At 44.4% G+C, this 13,845-nt stretch overlaps 1 protein-coding gene across 1 annotated transcript in view; it reads right to left on the reverse strand.

Annotated features, from left to right (window-relative positions):
* Positions 1-13,845, reverse strand: part of LOC124594856 (ATP-binding cassette sub-family C member 4-like) — a 289,353-nt gene that overhangs the window by 251,207 nt on the left and 24,301 nt on the right. Inside the window, exon 2 of the mRNA XM_047133319.1 lies at positions 8,856-8,987. Within this exon, the coding sequence (XP_046989275.1) occupies positions 8,856-8,929 (74 nt within the window). The 5' untranslated portion in view covers positions 8,930-8,987. The remainder of the gene's footprint in view (positions 1-8,855; positions 8,988-13,845) is intronic.

The raw sequence follows: 13,845 nt of genomic DNA on the forward strand, positions 1-13,845 counted from the left end.
CATACGCAGCAATTCTCGATGAACGGTCGTCGAGGAGACATAGTCGGTAGCGCTACTGGTTCATCTGGGAGATCAGTTGTTCAACAGGTGCACGTCTATTTGTCCGGATTGTCCGTACACATATCCACTGTCATCGCTCACTCCTGTCATTTGTGGCCTTTGGTTGCACCACAGTTTCATTGGCGCCAGTTTTAGGTAACGACATTTTGCCACGCACAGTACACTGTAACCACAGTGGCACGTGATCAGCTAACACTACTAGATATTTCGAAAATGCTTCCACCCTTGGCACGAAAGCCAATTATCGTGTCCTTTTGGGCATCAGATAAATCGCTCCGTTTCGTCAATACGGCAACGACTCACTTAATACACCCTCTACTGCTAGTGCTGCTACCTGCCATCTCTGAGTGTTATTTATCTTGACGTTGAACATAGGCAGTTCTGACATTAACGAGACTGGGTCGTGTATATTCAATGGGCAATGAGCTGGCCATTTCAGGGACCCCACGTGATCCTCGTCAAACTAAATTTTTTTTTTTTTTCAGCAGCATTATGGCTCTGATTGACGAAAACTCCGATTCCAAACTGTTGCCACGGTAAAGGAAGACTCGTCCAGTATACACATTAGCTCAATTACTGATCGAACAACAGTAATGGTCCAAGCTTGGACCAGGAGAAACTAGCTTCGGTCCACCACAGCACCTCCAATCCACACTTAGGTTTTAGTGTCCGCAGAGCGTCCGCAGCTCGTACACACTACTTGAGTGTGACATGTACTGCGATCTTCAGTCCATAACTGCATTTCCACTGTCACATTGATTAATGAGAACATTTTTTAGATCTAACTAAGCAAAACAGCGCATTACATCCAAAGACCTGTGTTTTTTGAGCAGCAGCAAGACAGTGAAAACCGAATCCTTTCACCTCACGTAGGATCGTTGTGCTCGTAATCTCTAAAACAGGGCTACAATGGAAGTGCTCTGCAATACGTGATGTAATCAAGCCTAATATATGTTATGAATGTTACGAAATCTATGACATCAGCAGGTATCGATCTCTTCACATAAATTTAAATAGAGGCCTTGTATAAAAATTGATCTGTATAGCTTCTGAACGAGTATTTCATTGAATACATATTTAACATTTGTGTCCTTAAGATTAACTAGACATAAATGTGCTAAAACTTCCGTAAATGTTTACATACTCTATTATGATATATAAAAATCAAAATATGTAAGAATAAATTTAAACAGTTCCGCTGAATATCTGTGACGACAACTAAAGGGACCGATGACGTAGCAGTCTGGTCCCTTCCCCCCCCCCCCCCCCCCCCTTCTTTAAACCAACCAACCAACGACGACTAAAATCTTTGGTGCTACATCTATAATAGAATCTTCATCCTGCTTCTCGCTCGCACTTGGTGGGAAGTGTTGATGGAGTGTTGGACACACAGTTTTATTAGGTAGTAGTTTTATGCTAGTAAACGATCAATTCAAACCTGGAAATAGTATATTTCGTCATACAGACAACTCCGGGGACCAAAGTTATACCTCTGAAAATTAGACAACGAGGCCAGCAACAGAAACACCTAAGTAACAAAATTTTAATTTTGTAGTAATAGGGACGCCTTTAGACTATATTTGAAAATGTCAAAAATCCGTGAGTCGGATACGTCACGATCGTTATTCATTACTGTAAAGGCGTCTTACAAATAGTACATGAGTACGTCTGACGATTGCTGCAGATACTATGATACACGTTACATTGTTCCATATAATTTTATTCCTTTAATCTGAAATCACGAAGATTTGCTTTCCAAATGTCACCACCTGATTTTGTAGTTTACTGTCGTCATTTACAGGCAAATGAAAGAAATTAAAGTTTTTTTTTATACTCGTATTAACATGGTGTATTCATGGTAATCCACCGACACATCCGCAGACGAAACACTGCACTTCACAGTTCGCGTTATGTCAAGTTAGGCTGGCTATACTGCAATAGTGATGTTGCAACTGTGGCCTCCATACACGCAGCAGACGATACAGATTTTCGTTCCACTTCGTAAATGTAAGCTACTGAGCAATAACAATTTGTTTTTGAGTTGATACCACAATGACAGCAAATAAACGACCGCGTAATACTGTAGATGTAACTCTAACGAAGCACACGCTTTCGCTGACGGGGCGAAGAAATACGGGAAACAGGTGTTTGATGATGACCGACGTCTTGAAAACAATGCTGTACATAGTCAACAAAATAAATAACTAACCGAGACAGTATCCTCTCGCTCTAGGTTTTATAACCACAATGCTGCAGTAAATAGCCGGTATTCGTAGCTTTCCACTCACCAACGTATTGCGACAATGGCGCAATTCCATACAGCTGCCAATCGTTACGGTTGTCTGAATCAGCTATAAAACCATCTTCATCGTCATCGTTATCTGTTCACGGTCACTAATGATACCTTCCATTGTCTGTGCAGATCGAATATGTTTATCAACGCTATTTTTCCTCAACAGTCGCAAGAGCTTCACCCAACAGCCTTTCCACCTCTGTTACTGTAAAGAATCACTGCATACTAGCTCGATGGTGCTGAAATAGCAGTGATCTGGTGGCAGCTTTGATACAACATGATGCTGCTCCACGGCGATTTCGTCTGCTATGTATGCGGGCATCATAGGTGTATTTCGTTTAACAAGCGAATAGAACAGAGGCTTCGTCGTGCTCAAAACCGCAGCAATATTTCGTACTTGTACCCACGGTAACATACACTGAAGAAACTGGTACACCTGCCTAATATCGCGTAGGGCCGCCGCGAGCACGTAGAAATGCCGCAACACAACATGGCATGTCTGAACTAGTGCTGGAGGCAATTGACACATTGAATCCTGCAGGGCTGTCCATAAATCCGCAAGAGTACGAGGGGATGGAGGTCTCTTCTAAACAGCACGTTGCAAGGCATCCTAGATACGCTCAATAATGTTCATTTCTGGGGAGTTTGATGGCCAGTGGAAGTGTTTAAAATCAGCTGAGTGTTCCTGGAGCTACCCTGCAGCAATTCTGGACGTGTGGTGTGTTGTATTCTCCTGCTGGAATTGCCCAAGTGCCTCGTGAAGCACAATGGGCATGAATGGATGCAGAGTATCAGACAGGATGCTTACGTACATGTCACCTGTCAGAGTCGTATCTAGACCTTCCAGGGGTCCCTTATCCAACTGCACACACCCCACACCATTACAGAGCCTCCACCAGCTTCAACAGTCCCCTGCTGACATACGGGATCCATGGATTAATGAGGTTGTCTCCATACCCGTACACGACCATCCGCTCGATACAATTTGAAACGAGTCTCGTCCGACCAGGAAACATGTTTCCAGTCGTCAACAGTCCAATGTCAGTGTTGACGGGTCCAGGCGAGGCGTAAAGCTTTGTGTCGTGCGTGCAGTCATCAAGGGTACACGAGTGGCCCTTTGGCTCCGAAAGCCCATATCGATGATGTTTCGTGGAATGGGTCACCCGCTGACATTTGTTGATGACCCAGCATTGAAACCTGCAGGAATTTGCAGAAGGATTGTACCTTTGTCACGTTGAACGACTCTCTTTAGTCGTCGGTTGTCCCGTTCTTGGAGGATCTTTTTCCGGCTGCGGCGATGTCGGAGGTTTGTTGTTTCACCGGATTCCTGATATTCACGGTACACTCGTGAAATGATCATATGGGAGAATCCCTACTTCACCGCTACCTCGGAGATGCTGTGTCCCATCGCTCATGCACCGACTATAACACCACGTTCAAACTCACTTAAATCTTCATAGCGTGCCATTGTAGCAGCAATAACTGGTATAACAACTGTGCCAGACACTTGTTCTCTCATGTAGGTGCTGCCGACCGCAGCACCGTTTTCTGCTTGTTTACATTTATCTGAATTTGAATACACATGCCTGTATCAGTTTCTTTGGCGCTTCAGTGTAAGTTCTTTGCGTTTTTTGTGGTTGGGGCTTTGGTCATATCACTGAATAACACGGAGCATAGTCCATTACAGATGTTGTAGGACTTTTTAAAAGATTTCTGAACCACTCAAAAATCCGACTCAGAGACTTCGTCAGCCACAGATAACGCCCGAAACCTGTTCGTCAAACGAACTGGGGAGGCCCTACGATCGGCCCCACGAAAAGTCTTCCGCTGCCTGGCAGACTTTGGAATAATCTCCCACTTGACCATAGGTGAGAGGTCAACCTCAGTGCAGGCAGTATCCGGGGCGGCCACAGCAGTGGATAGATCGGGGGACATGTGGGTCATGCTCGACGTCCCTCGCATCTCCGCGTCCGACCCCCCACAGTGATGCCCCTTGGAAGCAGCCTCAAGCTGTGAGATGGAAGCCAACACTGCCTGGAGCTGTGAGCGAAGGATCACCAACTCAGCTAGCATCTGTACACAGCTATCACAGTGCGTATCCATTTCTGAACTCGCTCCTGTTTGAAACTCGTATAGATATGTAATAAACAAATGGTGTAGTCACCTTATTAGTAGCAGGAACTCTGTGGTATTCTCTCACTGATGGTCTAACCGACACTGAGCTGTTCTAAGCAAAACAAACGAAAGCTTGTACGATACGAGGGTCGATACAACGGTCAATAGCAACGGCAGTACTGTACGCTACACTGTTTTTAAAATGAAAAGTTGCCCCTAGCAAGAACTCAAACACGCAAGAAATTACAAAAATGTTCTAGTAACTACAAAGGTAACTGAAAATAAGTCGCTACTGTGCGAAGATCGTAAAAATATGTAACAAACAAACGGTGTTCTCGCCTTATTAGCAGCAGAAACTCGCAGTGCTTTCTCACTGACTGTCTAACCGACTCTCACAACATTTTACACTTGAACATAGTCTAATTTTAGAACAGGACTGCGTTCTGTTGTGTTAGAAGAATGTGACTGAAAGGTTCTAACTTTTCTGTCCTAGAGTAGCCTACAAGATCTCTGCCCACTGCTGATGCCACCGTCGCACAGTTAGCACTCTGCACGCTGGCTAGGTGCAACGAGTCTCAGCAACACCACATGATGCATGGTTAGGGGCTTGGATGCCATCACCTACAAGAATCGATCAGCAGGCGTCACTACATACAGTGAGAAATGCACGTGAACATCTTCGCCTGATACAAGCCGTGCACCCTGCTACAAACTGCGCTCTTGGGATGGCTGACCAGGACATACTGCTGCAGCTCCATCACCCCAGAATGCGAAACCAGGGATACTAGTGCTGCTTTTTACAAAATGTTTGCAGGCGACATACATACAACAAACCACTGCATTTTCACGTCAGTTTTATAGTGAAATCAACGAATAACATATCGAAATCAATGAAATTTCCACCTAAAAAGCGCTAACCTCCTTTTCCACGTAGCATGTAGAAATCGTATTTAACATTGACCGTAAGTTCCAACACATACCGACAGCATAACTGAAGGGCAGTTTAAGAATTACCCACCGTTCTCATTCCTGCTTCAGATCCATAACCACAACAGCAACTAAGAAACCAAGAGTTACACGCACATTTTTGGCGAATATTTGTGCTAGTGATATTACGACTTGTTAACGTTTCCAAATAATGGAAGTCTTCAATCCGCTTCTCCTGTAGGCGCCCGCCCATAAGACAACTAGAATTCCTACACTAGTCGCCTAGAATACAGCACCGCAGTTATTACAATGTGGGAAACCTGTTTCCAGTGCCTGATATACTTTCAGCAGGCAGATTCTGCACACTGTGGTCGCAAACTTCAGGCAAGCAACAGAAGGGGTCACATCCCACATAAGAACCTCGAAGACAGGAAAAATCATGTCTCATACAGAGGCATATAACCATTTAAAGTATCGTCACTTGATGGTTCGATATATCGTTCGTTACTTGATGGTTGTTACGCTTTTAAGGAAAATGTAGTGACGCAACGACTGTACTTGAAAGAATCATGAGACCTAAGATCATTGGCCAATATTTGTACATCTGCATATGTACTCTGCAAGCCACTATATGTTGCTTGACGGAAGGTACCCTGTACCATTACTCGTTATTTCCATTCCTGTTCCAAACGCAAATAGAACGAGGAAAACACGGCTATCTACGTGCCTCCTTATGAGCCCTAATTTCTCATATCTTGTCCTCGTGTTTTTAACGTGACATGATGGAGGCTGCAGTAGAATCGTTCTGCAGGCAACTTCAGATATCATTTCTTTAAATTTTCTCAGTGGCGTTGCTCGAAAAGAATGTCGTCTTCCCTCCAGGGATTCCCATTTGAGTTCCCGAAGCATCTCTGCAATACTTGCATGTTGTACTAATCTATCAATAAGGATAGAATATGGCAAAAACGTTTGTGTATTTACACCAATACCGCGTCTGAAGATCGCTACGCCACCCACAACAACAGCCGCAATGCACATCATGGTCAAAACCACTTAGTCAAAGGTGTGTGATAGCTTGGAGTGAGGGACGCTTCTGGCTATGTCACCTCCTCTAGTGGACAAGACACAGTCAAATGTCATTTACTTCCGCGTCATACAATGAACGAACCATGTACCGTAATCACATTCCAAAGCTGTGGCTATCGTTCGGCGAAAGCTGAAGACGAACTCCTTGACACAAATAGTCGTGTGCAGTAAAGCAACATTTAACAACCGTACCGCAGTAACATTGAGAACAAGAACAGAACAGAAAATTATATGACTACAATATCTCTCTCACACACAATAACTATCAAGAAAGTGGCTTGAGAAACGTCTGCATATAAATGAGAGAGCCTCACCAAACTATAAGTGTTTCAGCATATGAAGCAGATTTCTTAAGGTATTATCTTCTGAGTGTGAACGTTTTGATGACGATTTAACGCTATCAAACGGTGGTTGGGTACATATCTTAAAGTAAAATTAATGGAGCAGTACTGCATTGGTTGCAGGACAACAAAATACCAGTCATCCCCCCTATATAGTTGTTTGATGCAGCTTTTCACAATAGGATATTCCCTGCAAGCTGAACATGGTCTCGTCATGACTGAGCCACGGTGCTGACACGCGAGGCGCTCGGTAAGCCCAGGTGACAGAGCCCAGCCGTGGCTCAGGTGAGACGAAGTGTCTCTGGCCACCAGCAGGCATCCGGCAGGTGTGGTGCGGGGCGGCAGTGCGGCGCGGTGCAGAGAGGTGCACGGTCACAGGAGGAGAACCTCCCCCTTCCCCCAACAGTGTTTGTGTAAATAAAGATAAAGTTGTTGCTACTACACAGCATACAGTTTGGACTTTAACTTACGATGCTGTATGATATATGTGCTCGACAAACATAAACATTAGTTTAAGCAGGGGAATTACTTAAATTGAGACAGGCGGGATGGAATTACACCGTGACCTTACTGTTATAGCTAGCCCTACAGGTCTCTGCGAGGAAGTTACTTCCATCTGCCCTACCCTCTTGGATTCTGACGTCATAGAGCTACGCCAGTATTCCAGCTCTGGTGTAATGTACCAAAATTCTATAGTGGTACAAACGCTCTGACAGGCTGAGCTGGATTGTGGAGTCATGTAGCTGCGCCAGTATGCCCCCGTCGCCATGTCTGATCGCTACCTTGGGTTCCACATCTCTGATTCAGACGTCATAGAGCCAGGGCCAGTATTCCAAGTCATCCGGCATGCCAGTCTTGGATTTCCCACCAATTGTTGCTTAGAACAACAGCAACCGTCCTCCCATACGAAATATACTAGTGCAGTTGGGATATTTTTTTAATTTCTCGCCGATATTCGAATTTCCCGCCAAACTCTGAATTCATGCCATTTTATACATATTTCGTCCGCCCCTATAGCTGAGTGGTCAGCGTGACGGATTGCCGTCTTCATCATTATTTCATCCCCATCCGGCGCGCAGGTCGCCCAACGTGGCGTCGAATGTAATAATACCTGCACCAAGACGGTTGGAAATGCCCCGCAAGGGGCCTCCCGACTAATGACGCTAAACGCTCATTTCCCTTCCAGACATATGGCAATTAGCCTTTCTGAGAGGGGTGAGTATTGAGGGGATAGGGAAATCCCATAACTCATCGATGACATCATCGGTAATGTCATCAATCATGTCAATGATAAAACACTCTGTCCTAGTTCTCTCCTCCTTAACTTCTCTGAAGAGCTACTCACCTGAGATGAAGGCATTTGCACACCAACAGTGGCACGGCTGTTCAGTTGTTATTGTTATCCAGCATTTCATTGGTGAACCATCTGCTGCACTGTAGTCTGCCCTTCAACACTTACAATGCGAGTTAGCCAACGCTGACGATGTAATTCAGACGCTGTTGGCCATTGTAATTGACTCTGGCGGTAGCAGTTATCTCTAGTTTCTACAGAAGGATTATGACGCAGTGTTCTGTGAATAATTCTGTGCATCAAATACTTTATGGTCCCTGTACTGAGATTCCGTGTTTAGCCTATCAATTGGGCGACTGGCACTGCATTTGCCAGTACGAGCTCCAACACCATCACCTCCTCACAGTACAGTGAGTTGAGAGAAGCGCACTAGAACGCGGTATAATTAGTTTGTTAGTTAGTCACATGTTCCACAGTTAATCTGAAGGATTCATCCATCGAAATGATGATGAAATCTCCAACAATACGTCAATGCCGGTGCTTATACGTTCGCATTTTTTTCATCCTGTAGTACTGAACGACAAAAAATTTACAATAGTGTGAATTATATGAAGTGTCATGCTCCATGCATCTTTCATGTCTCAACAACGGCCCACTCGGCTAAGTACAATGCATTCTAGGAACTGTTCCAATGCATTGTTTTGATAAAACAAGCGTAGAGAATGGGATGTGGCTCACTTACCAGAGAAAGAGTTTGGAGATGGTGTTTGCCGTCGCCGTTGGGTTGGGGTTTGACTTATATATCTTAGCGTCCATCACTGTTGCCTTCTTTTGTTATGGTGCTGTTATGTTCTGGACGTCATCTGCGTCCGACCTGAAAGCATTTGTTCGATTGAGACATTGTTCCTTCTCCGTGGATTATATTACAGTACAATGATACTGCTGTGGACAGAGCGTTGCAAGAGAGGATGAAGGGGTGATATGGAGACAAAAGGTTAAAAAAAGGACTCATTGGTGTATAAATGGCATGTCTTAACCCACAGGATGTTCTTCATTGCGCACTATTGGTGACTGTATAAGTGCTAGGGAAGTCAGAATCGGCCAGCCAGAGAGGCCGAGCGGTTCTAGGCGCTACAGTCTGGAACCGCGCGACCGCTACTGTCGCAGGTACGTATCCTGCCTCGGGCATGGATGTGTGTGATGTCCTTAGGTTAGTTAGGTTTAAGTAGTTCTAAGTTCTAGGGGACTGATGACCTCAGAAGTTAAGTCCCATAGTGCTCAGAGCCATTTGAACCATTTTTGAAGTCAGAATCAAGAAATTCATTATCAACAGGCTTTTACCACACTCACAGAATTTCTGGTTGTGTCATTTTACTCTTTACACATCAAGAAGGTTGTGGCTGTAATCGTAACAAACCGGATGTAAGGAAAATTTTGTTCTACGAGAAAACGCAATACACCATAGACATCATCACCAATGTAATAACAAGAAGGGATTTAAAGACACATTATATATTGAATCGGCATATCGCCGACCTTCTACTGCATGTTCTCTCTGAAAACCATGAGAACAAAAGCACTCCGTCTTCAGGCCACGAGTGGCCTACCGGGACCATCCGACCGCCGTGTCATCGTCAGTGGAGGATGCGGATAGGAGGGGCGTGGGGTCAGCACACCGCTCTCCCGGTCGGTATGATGGTATTCTTGACCGAAGCCGCTACTATTCGGTCGAGTAGCTCCTCAATTAAAACCATGAGAAGAGCCGGGAGTAAATCAAGATTGGTCTCTGAGGAAGTAGTTTAGAAGACGACAAGATTGTAGGTGAGCTACTACAACGGAAGCTTGGGTAGCAAGTTGATCGGCAGCGTAGATGAGGCGTTGGTATATGTAATCAGGAAATTTGGACTTCGCGTGTGTCTCTTCAACCATGGATACCAGGACTACCTGGACAAATTGTATAATGCCAATGAAACTCTTACAAATAAAAGAAAGGATTTCCCAGTACAAGAAAGGGAAAGTGGATCGGAAATGCTTAACAGCTAATACTGATCTTCTTTTTCCGGTGTCCTGCGCTCTCGATTGAGATAAACTATACTGGAAAAACTGCATTAAATTTAAATCGACATTATCTACAGCGGGTCTTATTGTTACCACAGTTACACCTGTCTAAAATCGCCAAGAAATTTTGGTTATAATTCAAGACTATCAGTGGAAGGAAAATCGGTATCCACACACTTGCGAGAGAGGCAGGAGTCGAAACAGAAAACAGAAAAACAAAAACCGACAGGAAGAATTCTATCTTCAACTGCTTCGCAAACGAACACTTCCGTCAGTCAACAGCCGTATCCCTATGAGATGGATGACATAGTAATCGGTACAAATACCGTAGTAAATGTACTTAAATTTCCAAAATTTCAGTAATGATACAGGGCCCGATGTTTTTCCTGTCCTACACAGAACTAGCGAGGGAGCTATCAATATTCTTGACCCTCTTGACCATAACTTACTGCAAATTCCATGAGCAGAGAGTTTTTCTCCACGATTGGGAAATAATGCTGGTCACACGCATATGTGAGAGACTTCCAGTAATTAATGCGACACATTTTTTTCGGCGTATTTAGTTTGGAAAGATGCGGAATTTGTTGTGGGAGATCCTGGAATATTCCTGCTTCAGCCCCTAAAGTTTCACGAACCTGCGACTGGTGGCGGCACTATACGTAGCCTTCAACATGGCATCTGTAATGGAAAAAAATTTGTTCTAAGGACAATGGGACCAAACTGCTGAGGTCATCAGTCCCTAGGCTTACTTAATCCAACTTAAACTAGCTTACGCTAAGGACAACACACACACACCCATGCCCAAGGGACGACTCGAATCTCCGACGGGGGAGCCGCGCGAACCGTGGGAAGGCAGCCTAGACCGCACGGCTACCCCTCGCGGCTCCGTAATGGAGGTACGTTCCAAGCAGAGAGCTGTCACTCAGTTTGTTTTGGCAGGAAATCAGATATTCATGGGCGCTCGGAGAATGTCTGCGGAGACCTGGCCGTGGAGAAAGGCACTGCGAGTGCTTGGGCGAGGCTTCTGCCACCTTCGCAACACGGCCGCGCAGAGCTGTCCGATCTCCTGCGTCCGGCCAGTCGCACACAACCGTGACTCCTACAGTGTTGAAACGTGCGGACACTCTCATCCGAGGTGATCGACAGATGACAATCAAGCACCTCCCTGCTCAACTGGACGTCCCTGCTGGTAGTACTGACACTCTCGTCCACCACTCCATGGCGAGTGACCGCTGGGTTCCTAGCCGCCTAACAGAAGACCATAAAGAGCAACGAAGGAAAATCTGTGCAGAAATGCTTGCACGTTATGAGCCTGAGGGTGACAGTTTTTAGTCGAACATCGTCACAGGCTATGAAACATGGGTTTATCACATCGAACCGAAACAAAACGTCAATCAATGGAGTGGTGCCACGCCACATCTCCTCTGAAGGAAAAATTCAAATTTGCAACCGCAGCCGGTAAAGTCATGGCGACGGTCTTCTGGAACTGTCAAGGGGGTGCTCTGTTTGATGTCCTTCCTCATGGTGCAACAATCAGCGATGAAACATATTGTGCTACCCTCAAGACACTGAAGAAACGACTTCAGCATGTTCGTCGCCACAAAAATGCAAACGAACTTCTGCTTCCCCATGACAACGGAAGACCTCACACAAGTCTACGCACACTGCAGCATCTCACGAAACTTCATTCGACTGTTCTTCCTCATGCACACTACAGCCCGGATATCGCACCTTCCGACTTCCGTCTGTTTGGCCTAATGATGGATCCACTCCGCAGTATGGATGATGTGGAGGTTATTGATGCAACAAGACGTTGGCGCCAATGTCGCCCAATAGAATGGTACAAAGCGGGCATACAGGACCTCCCAGTAAGGTAGCGTAAGGCCGTAGCACTGAACGGAGAACATGTTGCAAAACAGGTTTTTGTCGCCAAAAGAGTGGGGAATAACACGGTGTATTGGATGCTGAATAGGACCAAACTGCTTCCAGAAAAAAATATGTTGCATTACTCATTCAACGCCCATTGTACAACATACAATGAAATAGTGAAATAGAACACAGCCAACGAACTGCTGCCCTATGTTTCACATTGCACTCACATGTATGCCAAGCAGAATCCTAGGACTTACCAACATTGGGTTCGAAAGCATCAACCACTCGAAACTCAGCTCTCGTTCAGGACACATGATACTCTAATTGTAATGAACAGACTTTCGAAAAGCTTCAGCTTTAGTACTACGTAGACGCGTTCTAAACAGTAGGTGAAAATTGCAGTCTTGCCGATTTCAAGCTCCACAAAGGATTATCGACTAGGCCAACATATAAAATCTCGACAAAGGATTATCAACTAGGCCAACATATAGATAAAGTTGTACATTTTACGTGATGTAAAAGAGTGGCATCTTGTGACTTGAGGATTAATGAGTCATAAATACCTTGAGGTCACGCAAATATTTGGACGTAACATTATGTAAAGAGTAAATGGAATGCCACATAAAAACATTTGTAGCTGAAGAAAATTCATTAGTAGTAGTTGTACAAAGCTGCTGTCTTTTTCTTACGAAGCACTTGTACGGCTCGTTCCTGAATATTGCTCATGTTTATGGGAACAGTAAGAAGACGGAATCACAGGAAATATTGAGCATATAGAAAAAAGAGCGTTACAAATAAACACGGGCTGCAGTGGCGAGAAAATGTAATAAAAATGTTGAAAATTGCTACTCAAAGAAAGAGAATGTACATTTTGGAGAACGTACTTCAGGTGCCTTTCACGCCAAGAAATTACGAATATTCTTCCACCCTCTAGGTATGGTACAGACAACCTAGGCAAATAACAGTTGCACAGAGGCATGTAACCCCACATTCTACGCACGCTCCATCGGGAAGCAGAATAGAAAGAATCTGTAGTGTTCCGAATAATAAAAACTATCCCCTGCCATACAGTTCACATTAATTCGCAGAGTATAAATGTAGATGGAAAGTCGAGGATAGACAGTAGAGTTTGTCATATATTTATCTTCGCTCTTGTGGACCTTTCGTACTAGTTGTAACTTTGCAGGTATAATAGATCCACTGTAATTATCCACTAACACAGTAACAAGACATATTCAAATTTTTCCTGTGTATTTCTAAAAAAGTTTTTATTTGAATTATTTCACGTAACTTTCATGTTATGTATAAGTGTACGATTGTATACTGCTATATTTGGAGCAACAGAAATGTGTAGAGACAAGGCAAAGAGAATGATAATTTAGTACTTTATGTATTGTCTCACCCTGATCAGCGTCGGTGGTTATGTATCTTTGAATAGGGAAAGTGCTGATGTCATGGAGGGCGCGCGCATCGGAACGTTTGAAAAGAAACAAAGACACAGTCTCAAGCAGAAAGCAGACGGTATAAGACGTGGTGAGCATGATCACACTGCGACATCAGAACTTTGAGTATATAATGGTCTGACTGCTGCAAATATTGCATCAAGTGAGTCGTATTTCTTCAGTACAAGACTGAACAGTGCTCTCTGCTAATTATTTTGTGTATAAAGTCAATATGTGATAACTCCCGGCTGAGTGCAGCTGTTGGAAGTACACTGGCGTGTCTTCTCGTAAGGATGTGGTTAAAGTACAACGTGAGGCAACAAGAATAATAGAGCAGATATACAGGATGAGCACAAAGTT

Source organism: Schistocerca americana, chromosome 2 (assembly GCF_021461395.2).
Source record: "Schistocerca americana isolate TAMUIC-IGC-003095 chromosome 2, iqSchAmer2.1, whole genome shotgun sequence".
NCBI classification, from domain to species: Eukaryota; Metazoa; Arthropoda; class Insecta; order Orthoptera; family Acrididae; genus Schistocerca; species Schistocerca americana.